General features: G+C 44.5%; 1 protein-coding gene across 1 annotated transcript in view; it reads left to right on the top strand.

Moving 5' to 3' along the window:
- spock3 (SPARC (osteonectin), cwcv and kazal like domains proteoglycan 3) overlaps positions 1-27966 on the top strand; it is a 435237-nt gene that overhangs the window by 159250 nt on the left and 248021 nt on the right. The window contains exon 4 of the mRNA XM_055645071.1: positions 3983-4097. Within this exon, the coding sequence (XP_055501046.1) occupies positions 3983-4097 (115 nt within the window). The remainder of the gene's footprint in view (positions 1-3982; positions 4098-27966) is intronic.

The following is a 27966-nucleotide window of genomic DNA, read 5'->3' as shown; positions in this document are numbered from 1 at the left end:
CTGGCAATGTATCGTAGGCATTGGTACAATAAGAAATAGAGTTTGCTGGTCAGCATGGATTCAGTGGGGCCAAAGATCTGTTTCTGTTCTGACACTCTATGAGCCATTAGCTCCGAATTTAACTGATTGTGTCGATGGCATCGCAGCATGAATTTGGCTTGGTCATTTGGAGGACCAGTTATGCAGAAACAAACTAGAAAGAACATATAATATTGGTAGCTCATCGACCGCCTAATGCAATTTTAAAGGGACCAGCAGCTGCATCATGATGGGTCATTGAATTGATGAGGAGTGTCTGAAGTGTGCAGATCACTTTTGTTTTATCCCAAACTCAACCCAGCCTTGAAATACCATAAGTCAAACTTTTTCTGCAGAGGGACTGAGTTGGTCAAATGTCTCAGAAGTTAAAACTAAGTGGCATTAATAAAATGTACAGAATAGTGAAAGGCTTAGAGAGAGTGGATGTGGAGAGAATGATTCCACCAGCGGGAGAGTCCAGGACTAGAGTTCATAGCCTTAGAATTAATGGACGTTCTTTTAGGAAGGAAATGAGTAGGAATTTCTTTAGTCCGAGGGTGGTGAATCTGTGGAATCTTTGACGCAGAAGGCTGTGGAGTCCAAGTCAGTGGATATATTTAAGGCAGAGATAGATAGATTATTGATTAGGACAGGTGACGGGTTATGGGGAGAAGGCACGAGAATGAGGTTAGGAGGGAGAGATAAATCAGCCATGATTAAATCAGCCACAAGTGGGACAGGGGTTACATTCCATTTGTCTTCCTTGCTACCAAATTCCACCTATAAATTAACCTTTTGGGAATCCTGCACCAGTACTCCCATGTCCCTTTACATCTCCAATTACTGATTCCTCTTGCCATTTAGAAAATAGTCTACCCCTTCATTCCTACTAGCAAAGTGCATGACCGCACGCTTTGCTACGCTGTTTTCCGTCTGCCACTTCTTTGCCCATTCTTCCAACCTATCCCCCCTACTGCAGACTCCCTGCTTTGTCTACACTCCCTGTCGCTCCACCTATCTTCGTATCGTCCGCAAATGATTTCATAAAGTCATCAATTCCATCATCCAAATCATTGATATACAACGAGAAAAGTAGATGGCCCAACACCGACCCCTAAGGAGCACCACTTGTCACTGGCAGCCAACCAGAAAAAGCACCCTTTTCCCACTCTTTGCCTTCTGCCATTCTGCCAACCTTCTATCCATGTTAGTCTCTTTTCTCTAATACCATGTGGTCTCATCTTGTTTAGCAGCCTCACTTGTGGCACTTTATCAAAGGCCTTCTGAAAACCCAAGTGAACACCATCCACTGACTTTCCCTTGTCTATCTTGCTATTTGCTTTCTCAAATAATTCTAATAGATTTGTCAGGCAAGATTTCCCCTTCACAAAACCAAGCTGATCGTGGCCTATTTTATCATGTGCTTTGAAATCCTCGGAAACCTCATCCTTAATAATGGACTCTAAAATCTTAGCAACCAGGGAACCACTATAGCTTCCCCTCTATTGCCTCGCTACCTTCCTGTACAGTGGAGTAATATTTGCCATTTTCCTGTCCGCAGGGACCACTCCTGACTCTAGTGATTCTTGAAAGATCACTACTAATGCCTCCACAGTCCCTGGGGTGTAGTCCATCTGGGCCAGGTGACTTATCCACCTTCAGACCCATCAGCATCCTAAGCACCTTCTCCTAATGGGCCTGTCCCACTTAAGCAACGTTTTAGGCGAGTGCAGGAGACTTTGCAGTCGCCACATGGTCGCCACTTGGTCGCCACATGTTTGCGGGTGGTTCCGGGGAGTCGCCGTCATGGTCGTGAGGAATTCCCACATTCTGGGAACTAGTCGCGGCCTTATTATCGCGGCTTCAACACGTTGAAAAATTAGCGGCGACTAGAATTAAGTCACCATGGAGAGCAGCGAGAATTCTCGTGCCGTAGGTGGGTCACCAGGAGGTCCTAGTGGGTCGCCAGGAGGTCCTAGTGGGTCGCCAGGAGGTCGAAGGTTCTCGTAGGTTCTCGCAAATTGTAGCTGGTACTGACCGGTGAATTTCATTGGCTCATTGGGGGAAAAAAAGGAAGCAGTGGTTTTCAGAACCAAGGACAACCGACCGTTAATGTTAATGTCCGCCGAACTTCACAGCCGTGTATCTCTGGCTTCTTAAAAGTTGTCTCCACTCCTTCTCCCTCCTTCCCCTTCTCCTCCCTCTCCCCCCTTCTCCCCCTTCTCCTCCCCACCACTTGCACCCCCCTCTTTTAAAGGACTTACCGTACACCGTGCTTTAGCCATCTTAATTACAGCGCCAACCTTCCTGTCCACCGCGGTGTGTGTCTGTATAACCTTGGCCTTGCACCGTGTGAATTTCACTCAGACACAGCGCTCTGTCCCCCTCTACCCCCCCCCCCCCCCCCCCCCATTGCTTGCCCTGTCCCCTGCCTGTATAACGGGCAAGTGAAGGAGCGATGTGTGTATGTGTGTTCTACTCTTACAGTCGCCGTTCCAGTTGCTGGTTTTTCAGGTGACTGCCGGGAACTTGACAGTCGCCTGAAAAATCGCCTGAGTGGGACAGGTCCATTAGTGATTGCAACTCCACTAATTTCCGCCACAGACCCTCTTGAATTTCTGGCACATTGCTGGTGTCTTCCGTTGTGAAGACTGACGCAAAACTCTTATTCAATTAGTCTGCAATTTCTTTATTCCCGTGGTCAATTTGTGGAAAACAAGGTTCCACAAACTATAGTTGACCACAAACCTGAGGTCAGGAATGAACCTTAAGCTGCTGGGACTGTTCTATCAGCTGCAGTGTTGTGCACCCGATCTATTTCACTGATGTTCATTGAGGATGAAACATGACCCACCTACTAAGAATAACTCTCCAGTTGTTTTTCAAGCACCTTCAAATCCTTTAAATCTACTCTTGCTTTGTCAATTGTTACATTGAAAACTGGGAAATACCATAACATCCACACATTGGCACTTTCATGATTCTTCAAGCATTTATTGGCTTGTTTAACCAGATTATGTACCAACAAGTAGGCAATGTCTTTCATCGTAATAAATGTCATCATGCTGCAACAAAGCTGGTTTTCTTTGGAGAATAACCAAAGAAAGCAAGTATTGTGGATTCCTCATCGGCACAGAAGTCAGTGTTGAATCATATTTGTCATTATCCTTTTATTAAATCAGCATTAAATTACAAGCTTTGCATTCATATTTTCTTCCAGGTTGTGGGGATGTTTAATAAAGATAGCTTTGCAAAGGTCTCACCATATCTGGTAGTTAAGTGCAATATTCAGAGTCGTTTTTCATATGTTTCAGTATTGTCTACATGAGATGTGTCACTAAAGTTTAATTATAATGAACATCATTTGTAACGGTTTCTTACACTAGAAAGGTAATATATTTCTTTTGACAGTGATGACTGCTTTTGATGTGACTTGTATGGAAGTAAAAGCAGTAAGATACAGCAAAGAACAACACAAATGTACTTCACTGAACACTCTGTTGAGATCTGTCAAGCAGAATAGCACCATAAAATATGTGATTCCTACAGCTAATTCACCATGTTCATATCTTTACGTATCTTGTACATTATTTTGTCTATTTGTATGAAACCAAAATTAGTACAATGGAGAAGATGGCCTTTTATCTAAATAAGTCTCGTCCTGTACCTGCAACCAAATTTAAGCCTAAATATCATTTGACTTATGCAACGTTTGAATTATTTTGAAAAAAATACTTATGGATGTTGCTGCAACCACAATTTTAGGCAAAATATTCTACCATTCTCACAATTTTCATCCCAAAGGTTAACAGAAAAATTCCTTGGATTAGTACTGGAATTAACAGCAGTTGTACGGACACATTCTATTTTTTTTAGTCATTTATTATGACTACAGTCTGGAACCACAAACATTCCACCTGTTTTGTATAGTTCTTAACGTCTTCTTTTTAATTACTTTCTCCAGGATTAGATGCCGCTAAAGATCCTTGTCTAAATGTGAAATGCAGCCGACACAAAGTATGCATTGCTGAAGACAACCATAGAGTGGTTTGCATTAGTCACAGAAGACTAACATCCAGGTAAATTGCTGTCATAACATTTTTTACTGCCTAATTAATTTTGTTCTTAGCAATGCTTCAAGCCTTGTATGTTTTACTGACATTTTATAATTAACTGCTAAATAATAGGATCATTTTGTTATTTTACGCAGTAAAGAGATTTTTTATTTCCAATCTCCTGTTATGTGTTGGGTTTTTGTCAAATATGGTATATCCCATGCTTGGAAAAGTATTGTTTTGACTAATTAATCAAATCACCCAAGTTTGTACAAGATAGGGTATTCAAAGTCAATTGAAGTTCCATAAGAGTTCATGAGGTCATAAGTGATAGGAGCAGAATTAGGCCATTCGACCCATCAAGCCTACTCCGCCATTCAATCATGACTGATCTATCTCTCCCTCCTAACACCTTTCTCCTGCCTTCTCCCCTTAACCTCTGATACCCATGCTAATCAAGAATCCATCTATCTCTGCCTAAAATGTATCCACTGACGTGGCTTCCACAGCCATCTATGACAAATAATTCCACAGGGTCACCACCCTCCGACGAAAGGGTTTTAGCTGTGCCATGGCCTTCCTCAAGAGTCATTGTTTGGGATCCCTCAGAATTTCTGCCCCATAAACCTTTATGCAAACTAAGTTGAAATAACAATATTCTACAGCATCATAGTAATCATAGCTTGACTTATTATCTTAATAGCCCTGTCCCATGGTACGAGTTCATTCCAAGAGCTCTCCCGAGTTTAAAAAAAATCAAACTCATGGTTAGCACGGAGAATGAACGCAGCAGGTACGTCAGAGCTCGGGGACATCTCTTAGCACTAACGGCAGGCACTCGGGAAGACTCACTAATGGCAGGTAAGCACGGGAAGACTCATGAAGATTTTTCAACATGATGAAAAATGTCCACGAGAGCCCCGAGTACCGAGGAGTGGCCATTATAATAAATCTCTGAGTTCGAATCAGGGCAAACTCGGGAGAACTCTTTGAATGAACTCGTACCGTGGGACAGGGGTTTAAATTAGGTAAATGCAAATCACAAATACACACTCCTATGTCTAAACAAAAGAGATGAATCATACCTGTGCAACATATTTTTTTAATTTTTATCTGTTAATAATCACGGGGCAGGGCAGAAGTGATTAAGAACTAGACTACGTGGGACCCGTTGGGTCCCAGCATCACACGGGAGGGCAGGTCACCAACGCAATATTCCACGTCTCCACCAATTCCAATACTGCTCGCCAGTGGGGGGGGGGTGCTGTCTGTTGCGCTACTATGGGTGTTGTGGGCCAAAGGTACTGGTTTCCAGAGGGCTAGTATAGACATTGTGGGCCGTATGAATGCTTGGGCAGGCATCCAACTGTTGCAACAATTTTAAAAGCCAAGCCAAGGCAAACAATTGGGCTGCAGACACCCGCCAACCAAAATTCATTTTGTGAACACAAACTTGTCAAAAAGGTGAGGCAAACAATTGGGCTGCAGACATCCGACAACCAAAATTCATTTTGTGAACACAAACTTGTTAAAAAAAAAAGTGAGGCAAATAATTGGGCTGCTGACACCCGACAACCAAAATTAATTTTGTAAACTCAAACTTTTTTAAAAGGGCTGTAGCCACTTTACAGCCGCATTGAGGGGACTCACCGTGGAGTAGACGTGCGTTCAGTGTTATTCGCAGCTCAGAGAGCCGTGACCCTCTCGCTTCCTGGTCTGGCAGAGACTGAGTGAGCAGGGGTTTTATAGTCCCTCCCCCTGCCGCCAGCGGGGGCAGCAGAGAGAATGGGGAATTTTGTAAAAACATTAATATCTCACTCATTTTTCATCGACGGAAAAAATCCTTCGCACTCATACGGCGGAGGGGGGGGGCTCTGAGCGAGGTGGCCAAAAATAACGGCCGTAGGTGGCGGCGTTCTCTCAGAAATCGCAGCACAGTCGGCCAAAAGCGGTCAAGATCAGATTTAGTAATATAGATAGTCTGAGATGCGACATTTGCGCAGAACAATGAACCCAGCTGATTTGCAGTACTACTTAATTGTGTAACAATTTACCGTGTTAGACAAAGCGGGTCTAGATTGATATTCAGAATAAAAATAAGCTTCCAGACCATTAGAGGCATACTTTTATATGCAAATGATTACAAGGTAGATAATGTGGAAAAGATACAGCAGACATTGATATGCAGGTAATCAGTGCTTTTGCTTCAAAAGCTGCATACTGTATGTAAGTGACATTTTCTCACTGAATTAGTCATCCACATGAACTTTTTATTACGATTTATACTTAAAGCAGCTTTTGGCTAGGAAGCTTAATATAGATGGGTGTTCATCTATATTTGTACCTCATATACTATAGTTGGCAATAACGGTGCGCAGTGGTAGAGTTGCTGCCTTACAGCACCGGAGACCCGGGTTCGATCCTGACTATAGGTGTTGTCGCTACGGAGTTTGTACGTTCTCTCTGTGACCGTGTGGGTTTTCTCTAGGTGCTCCAGTTTCCTCCCACATTCCGAAGAGGTGCGGGTTTATAGGTTAATTGGCTTCGGTAAAGTGTCCCTAGTGTGTAGGACAGAACCAGTGTACAGGTGATTACTGGTCGGCACGGACTTGGTGGACCGAAGGACATCACTAAAAATAAAACTAGGTAGAACTAACTATTGTCTACCAAAAAAGAAGGCTAAACATCTACAGCAATATCATCTACATGTTATCTGTGTGCGCTCATATAAGAATTTAAAATAGGCCTCAAATTAGTTCGAAGTATCAAAAAGGACATGTTCAGCCAAAGTGAAGGCTGGGACTTCAAATTACAGAAGGGTTTCTATGTTTTTGGAAAAGTTATCTTTCGGAGGAGATTTTAAATCAAGATCTGATTTGCCTGTCATAGATCTAATTTCATGATTCAAAGCCGAGGAACAAATTGGTCCTGTTTCTCCACCTCTTGCACAGGGATCTTCAAGTAACCAAAAAAACCCCCATTGTTTTGCCTGGTGTCAGGGCATCTAAAAAAGTACTTTCCATTAAAAGGAGGTCATTGCACTGTAGCTGACAACCCAGCCATATGAACGTTAATTTCATCCTGCAATTCCCTGCATACCCCTGCATTCCCTCCCTTTCCCTCCCATTCCCATTCCCCCCCCCCCCCCCCCCCCCCCCCCCCCCCCCCCAAGCCATTCTACATTCTTAGAAACATAGAAACATAGAAATTAGTTGCAGGAGTACGCCATTCGGCCCTTCGAGCCTGCACCGCCATTCAATATGATCATGGCTGATCATCCAACTCAGTATCCCGTACCTGCCTTCTCTCCATACCCCCTGATCCCCTTAGCCACAAGGGCCACATCTAACTCCCTCTTAAATATAGCCAATGAACTGGCCTCAACTACCCTCTGTGGCAGAGAGTTCCAGAGATTCACCACTCTCTGTGTGAAAAAAGTTCTTCTCATCTCGGTTTTAAAGGATTTCCCCCTTATCCTTAGGCTGTGACCCCTTGTCCTGGACTTCCCTAACATCGGGAACAATCTTCCTGCATCTAGCCTGTCCAACCCCTTAAGAATTTTGTAAGTTTCTATAAGTTCCACTGTTTGCATCCCTGTTTCCCTTCGTTATCACCGCTTCCACAGCAAACGTGGCCCAATATTCGCTTCACCCTTCCTTGGGCTTCTGTTGCCGGCCTTGTTTTGTTCTCGTATTTTCCCCCCCCCCCCCCCCCCCCCCCCCCCCCCCCCCCTATTTTCAGTCTGATAAAGGGTTCCAACCCGAAACATGACCCATCGTGTTTCTCCAGAGATGCTCCTGACCGGCTGTGGGTTCCTCTAGCACTTTGTGTCTATCTTTGGTTTAAACCAACAGCTGCAGTTCATTCCTGGACATTATGCACTATAGTCACTGTTGTAATGTTAGAAATGTTGCAGCCAATATGTGCAAAGCAAACTTTTAGAAACAGTAATGTAAAAATGGACAGCTTTAATGTTATTTGAGGGATTTTGGTTTCCGGGAAAACAAATCAGCTATTCAAAGTAGTGACATTAAATGTCATATGTTCACCATCGAAAATATTTGAAAGGTAGATCTTCCAACAAAGGGGCAAACCCTCCACTGAATTGAAGGACCTTTTGCTTATTGTTGCTTATATATAATTTGAACTCACAACCTTCAGATTCAGAGGCAAGGATGCTACCAAATGAGCTTTGATAAACATTTCCTCACAAGATTTCTTGAAATGATGATCTGCCTCCTTGCTGTTCGAAGATTCTCTTTGTGTGTATTTTAGCTATAGGTGTTGATACAAAGAAACAACGGCTCTAATGTTTATGCAAAAGCAGTGACAAGATCGGTCAAAGTCAGCATGGATTTATGAAGGGGCAATCATGCTTGTCTAATCTTCTGGAATTTTTTGAGGATGTAACAAGTAGAATGGATAAGGGAGAGCCAGTGGATGTGGTGTACCTGGATTTTCAAAAAGCCTTTGACAAGGTCCCACACAAGAGTTTAATCTGCAAAATTAGAGGATGTGGTATTGGGGGTGGGGTATTGACATGGGCAGAGAACTGGCAGACAGGAAGCAAAGAGTAAGAATTAACGGGACCTTTCCAGAATTGCAGGCATGACTAGTGGGGTGCTGCAAGGCTCGGTGCAGGGACCCCAGTTGTTTACAATATATATTAACGATTTGGACGAGGGAATTAATTGTAACATCTCGAAATTTGCGGATGTCACAAAGCTGGGTGGCAGTGTGAGCTGCAAGGAGGATGCTATGAGGCTGTAGGGTGACTTGGATAGATTGGGTGAGTGTGCAGAAGCATGGCAGATGCAGTATAATGTGGATACATGTGAGGTTATCCACTTTGATAGCAAGAACAGGAAGGCAGATTATTATCTGAGTGGTGTCAGATTAGGAAAAGGGGAGGTGCAACGAGACCTGGGTGTGCTTGTTCATCAGTCACTGAAAGTATGCATGCAGGTACAGCAGGAAGTGAAGAAAGCGAATGGCATGTGGCCTTCATTATGAGAGGATTTGAGTTTAGGAGTAAGGAGGTCCTACTGCAGTTGTACAGGGCACTGGAGAGACTGCACCTGTAGTATTGTGTGCAATTTTGGTCTAATTTGAGGAAAGACATCATTGCTATTAAGGGAGTGCAGCGTAGTTAATTCTCGGGATGGCGGGACTGACATAAGATGAAAGAATGGGTCGACTGGGCTTGTATTCACTGGAATTTAGAAGGATGTCAAAGAACAAAGGACATTTATTGTCACATACACCAATTGGTGCAGTGAAATTTGAGTTGCCATTGCAGCACACAAAAAAAACCACATTATAGAATTTAACATTAAACATAAAAAACATCCCCCCACAGCGGGATCAACGTTTCCCACTGTGAGGGAAAGATCCCAGGCTCCGTGGTGTTTAAATTCAGCGCCACTGCAGCTGGAACCTCCGCAGACCACAGCTCCACGATGTTGAAGTTGGCAGGCCCAGCACTCCGGAGCTCCACACGGCGACACGAGTAAGGCATCTCCCCGCTCTGCGATGGTACCTCAGTGCTGCCCCGCCACTGAAGCTGCAGCTCAAAAGCTCTGTCCGGTCTCCTATCGGACCGGCCAGAGGATCCCGTTATATGTTTCTATAGGATCCCTTTCGGAGACCGGATCCTGTAAAAACATACATTCTTAGAGGATTGGGCAGGGTAGATGCAGGGAAAAATGTTCAGATGCTGGGGTAGTCCAGGACCAGGGGAGTCACAGTTCAAGAATAAGGGGTAGGCCATTTAGGACTGAAATGAGGAAAAACATTTTCACCCAGAGTTGTGAATCTTTGAAATTCTCTGCCACAGAAGGCAGTGGAGGCCAATTCACTGTTTTGTTTTTCAAGAAAGAGTTAAACCCCTGTCCCACGGCACGAGTTCATTCCAAGAGTTCTCCGAGTTTGCCCTGATTCGAACTCGGAGATTTACGGTAATGGCCACTCGTCGGTACTCGGGGCTCTCGTGGATATTTTTCATCATGTTGAAAAATCTTCACGAGTCTTCCCGTGCTTACCTGCCATTAGCGAGTCTTCCCGATTACCTGTCGTTAGCGCTAAGAGACGTCCCCGAGCACCGACGTACCCGCTAAGTTCATTTTCCGTGCTAACCACGAGTTTGATTTTTTTTTAACTCGGGAGAGCTCTTGGAATGAACTTGTACCGTGGGACAGGGCTTTTAGATTTAGCTCTTAGGGCTAAGGGAATCAAGGGATATGGTGAAAAGGCAGGAACGGGGGACTGATTTTGGATGATCAACCATGATCATATTGAATGGCGGTGCTGGCTCGAGGGCCCGAATGGCATACTCCTGCACGTATTTTCTATGTTTCTAAGTCTACAGAGAATTGATCACATTTTCCCCATTTTATCCGTCAGGAAATCAGAACTTCCAAGCAAATGTACAAATGCTAAGCTTCTTGAAAGGCCTTTGCCCGCAAGTCTCAAACAGTCAGTGCAGGAATATATGCTTGTGTACCTGCACCAGATAAGACCAGCTTAAGAAATGGCACCACTGTTTATTTCAATAGAGAAGGAAAGCTAGATATATCAAATGTTAGTTTGCACATCTTTAAATTAATTTGTTGTATTTCATTGTTGTAATTGGTTTTCAATGTTCCTTTTTTAATTTTCAATTGGCTTTTAATTCTTTTGATTGTCAAACATCCAAAGAGAAGGAATTTGTACTGGGAGTCAAGGGAGGTGTACTATAGAATATTTATCATCTATTTTCACCAATGAAATAGTAAGATTAAACGAGAACTTACCAGTTTGAAGTTTGATCGTTATTTTATGAGGAGTAACATTGAGGGATTACGTGAAGAACCCCGCCAGGACGCATGCATGTCATTCTTCAAAGCAGCGGTGTGAAATCACAGATAACTGTAATGACTAAACATAGTAAGATTAGAGAAGAGATACCAGTTGAGTATATGATCAAGGGTGGGAGCGGAGGGCACGTAATCCCTCAACGTTACTCCTCATAAAATAATGATCAAACTTCAAACTGGTAAGTTCTCGTTTAATCTTACAATTTTACTTCGGAGTCACGTGAGTGACTACGTGAAGATTTTAAAGCTCTGATTTCATGCCATGGAAACGAGTCCATGCATCACATCTGCCTTGATTATGGGGAGAATAGTGTTAACATCATTAGACATCATACGATATTGAAAACCCAACGATAAATATATTAACACCAAATTATAGCCCCCATTTATGGGGTAAATTATATTACAGAACTTAAAATTGTTTCTGCAAATGTTCCAGGTTTAATGACTGGTTTGTTATAAATCATTGGAAAATTTTCTCCGTTGACCATCCTGCTGTCTTGAGGATTTGGTCCATAGGAACATCCAACTTCATAGCTGCCGATGTAGCGGCAGCCCTGGTGGAGTGAGATTTAAAATGCTAGTGTCTACTCCAGCCTTATTAGGACCTGTTTTAGCCATCTAGAGATGGTCTGGACTGTCACTGTTTTGAGTGGCTGTTTGTAGCTGATTAAAAGTGACATTTCTTTCCCTCTGATGATCTTAGTATACTCCATATATAATAGTAAGTGTGTTACAATACAGAGACGATCATCTGTCGGGTATGCCCTGAATTCTGTGTTTAGGCCTGCTGACCCCTGTCAGTTCTGTTTGACTAATTCATTGATGTGAAAAGTTAAATTTCCAGATGAAATAGTCATGTTGTCCAGCCTTAGGTTCTGTAGTGACTGGACCCTTTGTGCCGTGACCAAGGCCATCAGCATGACTGTTTTCATAGTCAGTTTCTGTAGGGACAGAGCTGTAGCTGGAGACCAGTTTCTTAACATGGTCAGTACAATGCTCACATCCCATATTTGGGAGTACCTGGTTCTTGGGGGATTAACATTAAAATGCCCCTCATGAGTTTGGTTACCAGGGTGTGTCCCAACAAAATGCCGCTCTGTTCCTTGCCACAGGTATGTGGACAGAGCACTTCTGGCGCAGTTGATGGCACTATGACTGAGCCTCTCATCGTAATGGAGGCTTGCCAGGAATTCCAGAACAGACAGGATGTTCATAGATCTGTGGGTGATCTTACCTTTGTTACCAGATGGATCAGTAAATTAGGTCTATGATGGATGGTGATGCATGGTTCTAATACCATGTCTAGTATCACCGGGAACCATGGTTGAGTAGGCCAATCGGGTACTATCAAAATACCAGACGCAGAGTCGTGCTGTATTTTCCTTAATACCCGACTGATGAGGCAGAAAGGAGGGAATGCATAAATAAACAATGTCCCCCAATGCAGCAAAAATGCATCTGTTGCCGTGGCCCCAGGTCTGGTTCCCATGAAACATAATTTGATAACTGGTGATTGAGCCTGGATGCGAAAAGATCATTATCTGGTGTTCCATACCATGCTGTAATTTCAGCAAATACATTTTTATGCAACATCCATTCAGTGCTTTCATTAAATTTGCATGACCTGGTGTCTGCCACTAAATTTAGTTTACTTGGTAGGTAGGTAGCTGATATCCAAATATCTCTCTGGATACACCATTGCCAAATTGTGTTGGCCAGATTGTCACATGATGTCGATTTATTTCCACCCATATGGTTGATATATGCTACCACGGTGGTGTTGTCAATTTGTAGTCTAACGCTGGTGATTTAACCCAGAACAATATGACTTAAGGCAATGGAATGCACTTAACATTTCCAGGTAGTTTATGCCCAGTGTTTGTAATAATGATGCCTCCTGTGCATTCCATCTCCCTCCACAGCTGGAGATGGAATTGGTAGCACCCCAACCAAGTGCACTGGCATCAGTTTGTATTACCATAGACGGGTCGCTGATAATTATTGGATTGGAACAATACCTGACGTTATGTTCCCACCATTTTAGTTCCATTATGGCCTCTGTTGGTAGCTTCATTGGTCTGTGAAAATGGCCACCATTAAGTTTGAGTGCTCTTATTTTTGCTCTCTGTAAATTTTGATAGTGTAAAGGACCGAATTGTGTGGCTGGAAATGCAGCCACTACCGTCCCAATTATTCTAGCTACCAGTCTAATGGATGGTTTGGTGATGTCAATGATTTCGCTACAAGCCTCTATTAAGGCTGTAACCTTTTCTTTCGGCAAAGTCACTGACATGAGAACTGAGTTAATGGTGAACCCCACATAATCAATTTTTGTTGAAGGCGTTAATTTAGACTTAACTGGATGGATGATAAACCCCAGTTTTCCAAACAATTGTTTTGTGGCTGTTACCGCTTGTTTAGCCAATTCCAAAGTTTTGCCAACAATAAGTATGTCATCTAGATATGCCATTATCATGTGTTTTTGTTTCCGCAGTAACGCTAGGGCTGGTTTCAAATTTTTGTGAACAGCCTGGGGCTGACGTTAGCCCATTAGGTAGTGCCCTGTATTGCCAGTGCTGAACCATCCAGTTGAATTTTAAATAACATCTGTGGTCACCTCTTGTGGGTAGTGTATAGTAAGCATCTTTTAAATCGATGCTTGCCATGTAGTAGCCTTCGGAAATCAATTGCTTAGCAGTAACAAAGGTTTCCATCTTGAAATGAATATATTGTACAAAGGTATTCAAAGTAGTTAAATCGATGATGATGTGGCAACCACCATCTTTCTTGTTTTTTATAAAGATATTGGACACGGATTCCTGTGATTCGTGTTGGGTTTTCTCAATTACTCCTTTTTTATAAAGCCGCTGTAGTTCAGCATGTGCTTTAGATTTTTCTATGCCTGTGAGCACGAACATTCGGTTCGGTACATGCTGAACTGGAGGGTTATGTTTTTGTATAAATTCTATGGTATAATCCTGGATACTGCTTAGAATATAAGTGTCGGTAGTTAACTTATTCCATGCATCCAAATAATATCGTAATCTCCCACCAACTTCCATGCTCCCTTTAATTCTTAAGGAACCAGACCCACCTACCTCCATGGTTACCAGTGGTAGGTATGTTACTTCTTCGGCATAGAAACATAGAAACATAGAAATTAGGTGCAGGAGTAGGCCATTCGGCCCTTCGAGCCTGCACCGCCATTTAATATGATCATGGCTGATCATCCAACTCAGTATCCCGTACCTGCCTTTTCTCCATACCCTCTGATCCCCTTGGCCACAAGGGCCACATCTAACTCCCTCTTAAATATAGCCAATGAACTGGCCTCAACTACCCTCTGTGGCAGAGAGTTCCAGAGATTCACCACTCTCTGTGTGAAAAAAGTTCTCCTCATCTCGGTTTTAAAGGATTTCCCCCTTATCCTTAAGCTGTGACCCCTTGTCCTGGACTTCCCCAACATCGGAAACAATCTTCCTGCATCTAGCCTGACCAACCCCTTAAGAATTTTGTAAGTTTCTATAAGATCCCCTCTCAATCTCCTAAACTCTAGAGAGTATAAACCAAGTCTATCCAGTCTTTCTTCATAAGACAGTCCTGACATCCCAGGAATCAGTCTGGTGAACCTTCTCTGCACTCCCTCTATGGCAATAATGTCCTTCCTCAGATTTGGAGACCAAAACTGCACGCAATACTCCAGGTGTGGTCTCACCAAGACCCTATACAACTGCAGTAGAACCTCCCTGCTCCTATACTCAAATCCTCTTGCTATGAAAGCCAACATGCCATTCGCTTTCTTTACTGCCTGCTGCACCTGCATGCCTACCTTCAATGACTGGTGTACCATGACACCCAGGTCTCGCTGCATCTCCCCGTTTCCCAATCGGCCACCGTTTAGATAATAATCTGCTTTCCCGTTTTTGCCACCAAAATGGATAACCTCACATTTATCCACATTAAACTGCATCTGTCAAACATTTGCCCACTCACCCAGCCTATCCAAGTCACCTTGCAGTCTCCTAGCATCCTCCTCACACCTAACACTGCCCCCCAGCTTAGTGTCATCCGCAAACTTGGAGATATTGCCTTCAATTCCCTCATCCAGATCATTAATATATATTGTAAATAGCTGGGGTCCCAGTACTGAGCCTTGCGGTACCCCACTAGTCACTGCCTGCCATTGTGAAAAGGACCCGTTTACTCCTACTCTTTGCTTCCTGTTTGCCAGCCAGTTCTCTATCCACATCAATACTGAACCCCCAATGCCATGTGCTTTAAGTTTGTATACTAATCTCTTATGTGGGACCTTGTCGAAAGCCTTCTGGAAGTCCAGATACACCACATCCACTGGTTCTCCCCTATCCACGCTACTAGTTACATCCTCGAAAAATTCTATAAGATTCGTCAGACATGATTTACCTTTCGTAAATCCATGCTGACTTTGTCCAATGATTTCACCACTTTCTAAATGTGCTGCTATCCCATCTTTAATAACTGACTCTAGCAGTTTCCCCACTACCGATGTTAGGCTAACTGGTCTGTAATTCCCCATTTTCTCTCTCCCTCCCTTCTTAAAAAGTGGGGTTACGTTTGCTACCCGCCAATCCTCTGGAACTACTACAGAATCTAAGGAGTTTTGAAAGATTATTACTAATGCATCCACTATTTCTGGAGCTACTTCCTTAAGTACTAGGCACCCCAGGCATCCTCCGTGGACGTTGAGGCGCCGTTGTCTGGGTCTGTAGTTGGGTTGGTGTTGAGGGCTTGCGCATTTTCCAGGAAGGTCGTTCTGGGCCATGGCCTAAAAAAGACCAAGGTGTTCCTGGTTTTTGCGCTTTCTCCAGTTTGTCTTGGCCGACTGGTGGGTGCGTAGGGGTGATGTTTTTGGCCGTAGTAGCTTTTGGATGCTGCTTTTATGAGCCGCAGGGTTTTCGCCTCTTTGTCAAGTTCTTTGACTTGTTTTGATAAATCCCCTCCAAATAGTAGTATTGATGGTTTCGAGGTTCCAGGTTTGCAGAGGCCTGCAAATTTGGGGTCTAAAGCCGGTTGGATAGCACTTTTCCTAATATTGTTTAACTCGTATTGTGAGTTGCAGAGTAAAGCCAGTGCATCTTGGTGGTCTAGGGTTATGTTTTGCTCATTCAATGTGCGGGCAAAAGCCGTAATTCCTGCTGTTAGGACTTTTAGGACTTTCTGTATTTTTAAGTCCCTAGTTCTAATTGATGCCCCGACATGTTTCCAGATGCACTGGTTGACACTGGGAACATTTAGCGACTTGCAGTTCCTGGTGGTAAGTGTCGTGCCGTGGTGTCCGATAATGCCTGTCCCTGTAGTTGGTTAAAAGACATGTAGTCAATGCTTACCGCTATTTTCGGCTCCAGGTTTAGGCCAGTTTGGTCGGGTTGGATAAACTGGGGCACCATATCCAACATGTTTTCTTTCACCCCAGGCATACCAGGGGTATGTTGATCACTCCCCTCTTCAGGGTCAGCCCAGAATTGACCCTCCGTGCTCCCCTCTGATGAGGGAGAAACACCGTGCAGCCCCACAAGAGGTACTGCTGTGGGGCTTACTAACTGCCCACTGTGGCTAGCCTCCAACTCCCGGAGCCTGCCACTTGGAGTATTTCCTCCAGCAGCCGCTCCAACTGGCTCTTATGCTCTCGGGCATAGGCCACTCGCGGCTGCTGCTGATCCTGCAGCCGCTCCAACCAGCTCCAATGCTCACGGGCACTGGCCGTCGCGGCTGCTCCTGAAGCCGCTCCAACCGGCCCCAATGCTCACGGGCACTGGCCGCTCGCGGCTATTCAGAGTTGGACTCATCAGAGTCAACGACTCTGTTAGTTTTTTGCTTCGCTCTACCGCCCGGCCGTGGCCGGTGCAGGAGCGAAGTCGGGCACAGCTGTTTCCATTTCGGGAGATTGGCGTGCCGTTGGCTGCTGCTGCCAGCTGCCCGCAACTCCGCGGTTCCCTCCACCAGCTTTCTCGCAGCCTTCGTGGATCTGGTCCATGTCTCCACCTGTAAGGTAAGTGGAAGGAATGCAGAGTCTCCTTACCTGCTGTTCCCGGCTTTCAAATTCTGCCGCTAAGGGAACGTTGTTTCCCCCTGCTGTGACTCGTTGCAATGCGTGTAGCGATATGACACGCATGCGTCCTGACGGGGTTCTTCACGTAGTCACTCACGTGACTCCGAAGTAAAATTGATATGGAAGACAATGAATGAGTGTGGGGAATACTAATATGCAAGGGCAGTTGCGACAGGTGCATAACTAATTTTTCACATAGAGAATGGTGAGTTGCTGGAACATGCTGCCAGAGGTGGTGATGGCCGGTACAATAGTGGCATTTAAGTGAGTTTTAGATTGGCACACGGATATGCAGGGATTGGATGGATATGGTTTATCCGCGGGCAGACAAATATTGGTCTTGGCATCATGTTTGGCTCATATATTCCAGGCCAAAGGGCTTGTTCCTGTACTGTTCTATGTTCTATGTTCACACTTCCACAGCAGTCAGTCAACTAGGCCTGGCCCCCATCCACCACCCAACAAGCCCTCCTTCCTCCATCCTGTTCAAAGTTCCTCTTACCCTCTGGAACTCCTGTCATGCCTTCTCTAATTTACCGGGCACCTTTAACGGGCTGCCTCCCAAAATCCCTATTCAGCTGTGCTCTCAATCTTCTCTCCTAACTGTGTCACAAGACAATACAATAAACCCTTGTTTTAATGGACCCACTTAGAACCGATTTTGGAAATAGCGGACGGACCTGCGGACCCATCTCCGGCTCCCACCATCTTACCAGCCGCCTTACAGCCCCGGTTTCCCACCCAACTACCGACTCGCGAGGTGCACCCACCTCCTGGTCCAGTTAACGCAGCTGTCGTGGCTCACATTGTAGCCGCTGGGGACAACGTTTTCTGCAGGCCGCTGCCAACGCCAAGACACACGCTCTGTCCCTGCCCTCTCACCTGCCATCGCTTCCAAGGTGTAATATGACGGTGACTCTGGGGCGAGAACGAGGAGGTGGCGATGGAGTGTAGGTGGGGGGGGTGGAGGGAACAGGCTACCTGGGCAGAGTGACCTGAGAAGTAAGTGGCAGCGGACTAAACCACTACTGAAAGCAAGAAGATGCAGCAGGTGAGAGGGGAGGGAGTCCCGTGGTGAGAATGCGCTGTGCCCGGGGGCAGCAATGTGAGCTGCATAAACAACCATGTCACTGGACTGTGCGGTGAGTGAAGACGGACTCGTTGGGGTCGGAAGCCAGGGCTGTAAGTGGCTGTGGAGGCAGTGGTAGCCAGGGATGGGTTGGCAGGTCATTCCATTCACACGACGGGAGGGATGTTTTCTGCGGGCTGGGGGTGTCTTGTTGTTTCATTATCACGGGACCTCTGTTGGTCAGAAAAAGTGATAATCCAGAAAGGTTCTGGAACCGAGGCTGCCGGAAAATCGAGGTTCAACCTGCAACCATTTTCAAAGTGAGTGAGAGGTGAGTGTGGGTAGCAAGCCCAGATAGTACACTGCTGCCAGGAGGTTCTGAGGCCTAGGTTGTGCATGGATGCTATGTTAAAATGTATTGCTTCTTAAAAATTCCTTCTCAATTAACTGGGAAACCTTGCTGAACACCTTAGCTCAGTCTGCCTAATCTGCCCATTCCAAAGCACTTTAACCCCCCCTCCTATTCCCATACTGACCTTTCTGCCTCTTCCATTGTCAGTGTGAGACGCCTAGTGCAAATTGGAGGAACAGCACCTCATATTTTGCTTGGACAGCCTACAACCCAACTGTATGAATATTGACTTCTCTAACTTCAAGTAACCCTTGCTTTCCCTCTCTCTCCATCCCTTCCCAGTTCCCTGACCAGTCTGACTGTCCCTGGTTACATTTTATCTCTATTTGCCTTGTTGTTGCCTTCTCCTAGCTAACAATGATCTATTCTACATTTTCCTTGATCTGCACCTCTTTTGATATCTCATTCTCACATCTTGCACTTCCTTATCTCTGTGTATCCTCTCCCCTGACTTTCAGTCTGAAGAAGGGTCTCGACCCGAAACGTCACCCATTCCTTCTATCCAGAGATGCTGCCTGTCCCACTGAGTTACTCCAGCATATTGTGTCTATCAGGATCTGCAGTTCTTTCCTAGACATTTTATACGGTTGACTTTCCAGTCTGGGAATGGTCCACATAGAGTCACAGATGATCATAGAAGAGCCCTTGGCTCAACTTGTTCATGCCAAACAAGATACCCCATGTTCAGCTAGTCCCATTTGCTCACGTTTGGCAAAGAGTAAATGGATAACTGGGAGAAATCGATAATGAAATCACCTCTCAGTGTAGTGTCATGAATCATAAAATATTTACCACAGCAGTAATGGCCCTTTAATAATTCTCATGACTGCTCCACTTACAAGATATATACTTATACTGTTAATAATCTTATAGCTCTAGGCATGTCATACTTGTACATTTAATTTCCTATTGCCATCCTTTCAGGATAAATATATTTGCCTGTCCTGACTAAAAGCTCTGTTCCACTGTACGTGTTCATTCAAGAGTTCTCCCGAGTTTGCCCTGATTCGAATTCGGAGATTTACGGTAAGGGCCACTCGTCAGTACTCGGGTCTCGTGGACATTTTCCAACATGTTGAAAAATCTTCACAAGTCTTCCCGAGCTTACCGCGTTTCCCGAGTACCTGCCGTTAGTGTTACGAGCCGCTAAGAGATGTCCCCGAGCTCCGACGTACCCGCTACATACATTCTACGTGCTTACCACGAGTTTGATTTTTTTTTTTAACTCTGGAGAGCACTTGAATGAAGTCGTACAGTGGGGAGGAATGTTCTTATTTGCATCCGTGTCGTTTAGCTACTTTTTTCTTTTCTTCAGATTTTCAAAGTCACTATCAAGAGAACTTCTGTTGCTGTTGTTGCTATCTTACTTTATTTACAAATATAGGTTGACTACTTAAACTGGACATGCCTTTAAAAGAAAATGCCATGTTAATTCAGGAGACTTGGTAGGTCTGCAGGGAGGGACACCCAGCATTATTTGTGTTTCTTTTGAACAGCGTGGAATGATGGAGAGACAGGGATGTGCAGATACTGGAACTTTCAGCAAACAACAAGGGGCTTTCGAAGCTCAGCTGGTCGGGCAGTGTCTGTGAAGGGAATGGATATACGATTCTTCATGTCAGACCCTTCTTCAGACATGTAGTAGGAGGGCAAAAATCTTAAAAGTTAGGTGGGGGTGGGATATAGGCTGACAAGTGTAAATGGGTAGAGGTGGGGGTGAGGGCGGATTAGCCAATGAGTGGATAAGGGACAAAGGGTGGAGGTGAAAAGAAGACAAAAAGGTGTCAGTCAGGGAAGAAAGATGAGGTACAGAAAGCCAGAAGGCGGGACATGGAGGGAAGAGGACAGAGGGAGAGGAAGGTGGACACAAAATGCTGGAGTAACTCAACGGGTCAGGCAGCATCTCTGGAGAAAAGGATTGGGTGACGTTTCAGGTCCAGGTACTTCTTCAGACTGATGTCGTTGGATGGGTTGGGACAAAGGTAGAATGTAGTCGGAGAACTGGGAAGGGGGAGGGGATGGAGAGGGAAAGCAAGGGCTATCTGAAGTTAGAGAAATCAATGTTCATACCGCTTCGGTGTAAGCTAGTCAAGCAAAATACGAGGTGCTGTTCTTCCAATTTGCGCTGGGCTTCACTCTGGCAATGAAGGAGGCCCAGGACAGAAAGGTGAGATTGGGAATGGGAGAGAAGGGATGGGGGTGAATAAAAGGAAAATATTGGCCCTGGGGATGGGAGATTGGTGCACACAGTTGGGGAAAACAGTGGGGTGACTAAAGATGGTGATTGATTTTTGGGTTGAAATCATTCGATCATAGCAACTGCCCTTTGGGAATGCAAATTATTGAATGTGCTCATTTCAAAGGTGTTGAAAGGTGGCTGCATAGTTGATTTTAATGCAAAGCTTGTTACATCCTCTTTAGCTTGCTGTATCCAGTTCTAAATACTGGAGGATGGTATGATTTATTGGTCTTGATTCACCAGGCTGATATTGTAAAAAAGTTTAATTTCAAGGATAATACATAATTTAAACCAAGGACAGGATTTAACTAATCAGAGACAGGGAGGCATTAATGCATGTTGGAAGGACCACCTTAAAGACCTCCTTAACCTAGACTCTATTTCTCTTGTGAATGGCCTGGTTTTATCTTGCAGTGATCTATTTGAGCCAGCTTTGCTGCCACTCCTTACCAACAGCAAGTTGAAAAGTCAATATTGCAACTCAAAGATAACAAAAGCAATAGCATTCCTAGCAAAATCTTAAAACTGGACAGTGAAGAGTTTCCGCTACAAATCTATGTCAGGTATATGGGTCACAGAGGACATACTAAGGGCACAATTATAATCATCTTCAAGAAAGGAGACAAGTCTAGCTGTGTTAGGTACAGATGGGTGCTGCCACTGGGAACGTCATTGCTTAACCATTTCCAACTTGTGGCCAAAGAGCAGCTCCATGAATCGCAGCATAGATTTCTTCCATCTAGGACTCAGGATAACTCCATGGAAATTACGAAGAGCAGCACTGGTCACTGTATATGGCTTTCCTTGACCTCACGAAAGCCTTTGACTCCATTAATTGGGAGGATTTGTAAATCGCCCTCCTCAAGGTCAGTTGGCCTGTCATTAATCTCTATCATTTATTTGCTGTAAGAGTACCTGCAGTCCATAATACTTGTCAGTGGATCTACAACAGAACTAACCTTGGACAAGATAGACATGAAATGCTGGAGTAACTACATGGGATAGGGAGCAACTTTGGAGAGAAGGAATGGGTGATCACCCATTCCTTCTCTCCCGAGATTCTGCCCATCCTGCAGATTTGCTCCAGTATTTTGTGTCTATCTTCGGTGAAAACCAGTATCTGCAGTTCCTTCCAGCACTAACCTTGGCCCAAATTGATGCTAATCATTGTCCCAACATTTTTGTTGATATTTCTTGCAACAATATGGCATCTCACCACCAACAAACATGCCTTGGAAGTGAAACTAATCTTCGAAATGTTTCAATCTGCAGTTACTACATTGCAGAATTAAGGTTTTCCGAGCCTCAGTGGTCAAACAGCGGGGTGTAGTTGGCACTTGAGTTTGTGAACTTTTGGAGGCAGAGCTGAAAGATATTGCTATCTCATTCACTCAATTATAAGAGATGATAGGCCTTCTGCCAAATCAGAAAGACCAGTTCCAAACTGTCCATGCTTTTCTTCTCTTCAACAATAAATTTCTAAGTGAGACCTTGAAAAATATGGATCAATTTCCATATCTCGGGAGACACCCCAATGGAGGCAAATATCGATGATGAAATTCACTGCAACCCGCTACGTGCTATGGAATTATGGAAAGGGATGTTTGATGATCACTAACCCAGACACTAACCCATTCAACATGAATTGTGTGGCAGTAATCCATCAGCTACTGTATGTGCTTCAATCTACAGACAGCAAGTGTCTCAAGGCCCTGGAAAATTCCACCAAAGTTATATTTGCAATATCCTCCTAGTTATGAAAGGGATGAGCTAACTAATGTCTCTGAGGCCAACATTGCCAGCTTTGAGATGTTAGTTCTCTTCAGTCACTGCGTTGGACAAGCCATCCTGTCTATATCTGACACCAAACTCTTGAAACAGACATTTGATTTTGAGCAGTGTGCTGGCAGGAGAATGCGGGCAAAATTGGATATGTTCACAACTTCCCAGAAGAAGTGCAGTAACCTCACAGATTCATGGGAGCCTCTAGTCCATGCCACGTTAAAGGGGAGAAGGAGCTTTTACAACATGGATCAGCAACCTCCGGCCCACGGACCGGATCCGGCCCGTAACCCGAAATCACTGGCCTGCAGGCATATTTTATTTTAATTAGTTTTTGCGACCTGGGAACTGTAGCCAGTTCTGGGGAAGTGAGCTGATCTGGGAACTGCAGCTCGTCCCGGGACACACAGGCGAACTGGGCGCTACAGCCAGTCTCGGGGCAGGCGAGCCGACCTGGGAACTGCAGCCAGTCACGGGGACGCAGGCTGATTTGTGCACTACAGCCAGTCGCGGGGCAGGCGAGCTGACCTGGGAACTGCTGCCAGTCTCGGGGCATGCGAGGGACCTGGGAACTGCAGAAAACTAATTGAAAAAAATGCGAAAAACAACACCAAGTGTCACACTATGGCGATAGATGTGGCCCGCCATCCGCTCACAGACATGGGTCCTGGCCCCTATGCAGAACAAGGTTGCCGATCCCTGCTATACACCTTCGTTACCATTTTATCTAATTGGTTTGCCACTTTGTGGGAGCTTTGGAATTGGGCCCCAAGATCTCTCTGATCCTAATGGTGTTAAGGATCTTGCCATTAACTGTACACTTTCCCGTTGCACTCAACCTACCCAAATTACAACCACACACTTGATCTGATTAAAATCCATTATCATTTCTCTGCCCATTACTGTAGTTAATCTATATTCTGCTGTTCACTTTGACATCCTTCCTCGCTGTCCACTACTCAACCAATTTTGATGCCGTCTACAGACTTTCTAATGACCCCATCAACATTTTCATTCAAGTTTTTTTATAAACAACAGAGGTCCCAGCACAGATCTCTGCAGAATTCCACTGATGACAGACCACCACCCAGAATACACCCTTCCACATCAACACTCTGTCTTCCATTAGTGAGACAGTTGTTCTGAATCCAAATGGCCAGTCATCGTGGATCCCGTGCATCTTATTCTTCTAGTTCAGTTTACCACGAGGAACTTTATTAAATGCTTTATTAAAATCCATGTCGACAACATACGGCGGCAGGCGCGGGCACACCGCGACGCCCTGTGTCTCCCTTTCAAGGGAGATGCTAAAAAAATGCATTTCGTTGTCTCTGTACTGTACACTGACAATGACAATAAATTGAATCATTTCATTTCATTTCATCATTTCATCCGCTACTTTACAGTCATCTATCAACATGGAATTGTGAAGGTAGACACAAAATGCTGGAGTAACTCAGCGGGACATGCAGCATCTCTGGAGAGAATGAATGGGTGATGGTTCAGGTCGAGACATTTCTTCAGACCCGAAATTGGAATTGTGAACACTATTCTCTAAATAACCTTCCACTGAAACATCAGTCACCTGGCCAAGCTTGTTTCCCAGTACTACGTCCAGCCCATGGTCTTTCCTCAAGTTGGACTATCTGCCTTTTGTTTCAGAAAACCCTCTTGGATACATCTAACAAATGTTGTCCCAACTAAGACTTTTGTCTGAGTAAATCTGCGTCAATATTTAGGAAGTTAATGCTGCCCACAACAACAACTCTGTTGCGTTTGCACCTTTCCATTGTTTGTCTACATATCTGTATCTCTATCTCCTGCTGGCTATTGGGAGGTGTGTAGTACAACCCCATTACAGTGATTGCACCTTTCTTATTTATGAGCTCTACCCATATAGCGTTTGTAGACAAACCCTCCAGTATATCCTCTCTGAGTGTCGCTATGACATTCCCCTGATTAGTAAAGTACCTCAAAATAAAGAAACCATTGAACCTCCTCCACCACTTTTTCCTCCCTCTCAATCACGCCTAAAAGATCAAAACCCTGGAGTCAGTGGAACTGATGCATTCTTTTCAAAGCAGTTTGAAAACATCCATGAATCTTTTCTCCTCTGGCGATGTCTCCTCTCATGAATTAGTGACAGTGTCTGTTTTGGGAATCTGTCATGCTAACAATGTGACTTATCAGAGCTGCTTCAGTGTTATTAAGGCCTCAATGCTGTGATGTTACTGAGAGAGGACACACAATGGTTTGCTGGTAATTCCAGTCTAGAAACGGGAGAAAATGTTTGATTTCAGAATTGTGAATTGTAAAACTCTGTTACATTAAAATTTGGATTGTCCAATTCAGGAGTCGGCAACCTTGTTCTGCATAGGGGCCAGGACCCATGTCTGTGAGCGGATGGCGGGCCACATCTATTGCCATACTGTGGCACTTGGTGTTGTTTCTCGCATTCGTTTTCACGTGTTTTTCAATTAGTTTTCTGCAGCTCCCAGGTCAGCTCGCCTGCCCCATGACTGGCTGTAACGCCCAGGTCACCTGCGTGCCCCGGGATTAGCTGCAGTTCCCAGATCAGCTCGTACCCGGGACAGGCTGCAGTTCCCAGATCAGCTCGTCCCGGGACAGGCTGCAGTTCCCACGTCGCGAAAACTAATTGAAAACAAATACGCCTGCGGGCCGGATGATTTTGGGTTACGGGCCGGATCTGGCCCGTGGGCCTTAGGTTGCTGACCCTTGTTTTACAAGGTGTATTGAAAACATGACACACGCTTTGGGACCACGCAGATGCCCATCATATGTTTTGGAAGGAACACACCACCTTAAAAGCTACCGATCTACACCCTCCTTCAGTCACCCCCTGTCCCATCGTAATCAAGGACAAAACACGTTCTCTGTTCACCTGTCTCCTGTCCAACAGAACATACATAAGTTTGAAAGCATGTACTATCACCAGGTTGAAAAACATCTTCTTCCCTGCTGTAGCAGACTATTGACTGGACCTCTCATATGCTAAATATGAATTGCCAATCTTCCACTCTATGTGGTTGTGGCACTTGCACTTTCACTGCAGCTGTGACACAGTAGCTGTAACCGTAACACTTTGTGTATTTTCTAGATGATGTGTTCATGGTATAATTTGTCTGGAGAGTACTCCGGCGGCGGCACGGTGGCGCAGCGGTAGAGTTGCTGCCTTGCAGTGCCCGAGACCCGAGTTCGATCCCGACTACGGGTGCTGTCTGTACGGAGTTTGTACATTCTCCACATGATCGCGTGGGTTTACTCCGAGATCTTCAGTTTTCTCCCACACTCCAAAGACGTTAATTGGCTTGGTGTAAGTGTAAATTGTCGCTAGTGCGTGTAGGATAGTGTTATCGCTGGTCAGCGCGGACTCGGTCGGCGGAAGGGCCGGTTTCCACGCTGTATCTCTAAACTAAACTAAACTAGGCACTCAAACAAACCTTTTCATGGTATCTCACGGTAGCGGGAGAGTCTCGAGCTAGAGGTCACAGCCTCAGAATTAAAGGATGTTCTTTTAGCAAGGAGATGAGGAGAAATTTCTTTAGTCAGAGGGTGGCGAATCTGTGGAATTCTTTCCCACGGAAGGCTGTGGAGGCCAAATCAGTGGATATTTTTAAGGCCGTGATAGATAGATTCTTGATTAATATGGGTGTCAGAAGTTATGGGGAGAAGGCAAGAGAATGGGGTTCAGAGGGAGAGATAGATCAGCCATGATTGAATAGCGGAATAAACTTGATGGGCCGAATGGTCTAATTCTATTCCTATTCCGTATGTCTTTACGATCTCAGTAAATATGACATTAATAATACCAATACTGCACTATAGTAGAGTCTGCACTTCCCGCCTTGGCCTCATCAGCCATCTCAGCAACAATAAAATGGTAGAAGAAGTCATCCTCAGCTAAGGGGCTGCATGAAAAGAAGTTGCCAAGGAATCCTTGTGCCCACTGCTATTAACAAATGTATTTAAATTCTGCCAGTAATTTTAATCTCTATTCTTGTGTTGTGTTGCATGTAGTACTTGTCCTTTAGGCATTACATGATTGCTTTTACTACGCAACCTTGAAAAATATTCACTTGAACAATAAGAATTTCCTTCCAGATTTCTGAGGATATATTAATGAATTTTAGGGCTTGCATGCAAAAGTAATTTTTTTGTTTGGGAAGATCACGGAAGCAAATATTAAAATTCATGAACAATGGTGTCAGGTTAAAAGTATAAACGTGAACTTTGACGTTTATAAAACTCAAACCGTTTTAAAACGAATCAATATTGAACATGAGGGCCATTAAGATTTCTCCAGCATTAGAAAGCATATTATTTAGTTAAGCATTTATTGCTTTATCGAATAGTGTCCTTGGATTCACACAGTGTTAAATAATCAAACCAATGTTCGTGACGTGTCCATGGTGTTAATTCAAGCAAATTGCATTAGGTTAAACGTTCTTTTTGACTCTGGGTTAGATAAATTTACTACCTGCAAGACGGAAAAAGTAGTTTTGTGTGAGAAATAGTAAACTATGCTTGAGCTGGTACTGAGTGTAGATCAAGCTAGTTTATTATTTTTAATACCTTCAACTTAAAGCATTGTTTGGTACCGGAGAACTGGAAATTATACCAGGCTCAATCATTTCACTTAGGTGTGTCTAATTGGGTTAAATCTGACGCATTCAGTCCCCCACAACATCTCCTTGATGCTGAACATTCCAACTCCTCTTCCCGTTCCCAAGCCGACCTTTCTGTCCTGGGATTCCTCCATTGCCACATGCAAACTAGAGAACAATACCTCATTATCCACTTGGATAGCTGGCAACCCAATGGTATGAACATTGACTTCTCCAATTTAAGGTAACGACAATCAGCACCCTTCTCCCTTCTTCCACCCCTCTTCTCTTTGTCCTCACTCTCCCTTCCCTGTGTCACACCTGGACTTATTTCTCTATTCCCCCTCCCCTTCTATCTACATTCCTTCCTCTAGATTCACAATTCCCAACTCTTCAATCCATTTGTCTCACATCTTTTGTCTTTTCATCTCTGGCTTTTGCCCTACCAGCTGCTTATCAAAAGCTCCTCAACTGTATCCACCTAATACTTGTAGGCTTTGTCCTGCCCCTCTTCTCTTCCAGCTTTCATCACATCCCATCCCCCTCTCCCTCCCTCCACACACAAATCAGTCTGAAGGAGGGTCCTGACCCAAAACATCACCTATCCACATTCTCCAGACATGTTCATAAGTGATAGGAGCAGAATTAAGCCATTTGGCGCATCGTCTACTCCGCCATTCGATCATGGCTGATCTATCTCTCCCTCCTAACCCCAATCTCCTGCCTTCTCCACATAACCTCTGACACCCGTACCACTCAAAAATCTATCTATCTCTGACTTAAAAATATCCATTGATTTGGCCTCCACAGCCTTTTGTGGC

The sequence above is a fragment of the Leucoraja erinacea genome, chromosome 1 (genome assembly GCF_028641065.1).
Source record: "Leucoraja erinacea ecotype New England chromosome 1, Leri_hhj_1, whole genome shotgun sequence".
NCBI classification, from domain to species: domain Eukaryota; kingdom Metazoa; phylum Chordata; class Chondrichthyes; order Rajiformes; family Rajidae; genus Leucoraja; species Leucoraja erinaceus.
Note: the sequence above shows the minus strand (reverse complement) of the source record. Positions and strands in the feature narration are given on the sequence as shown.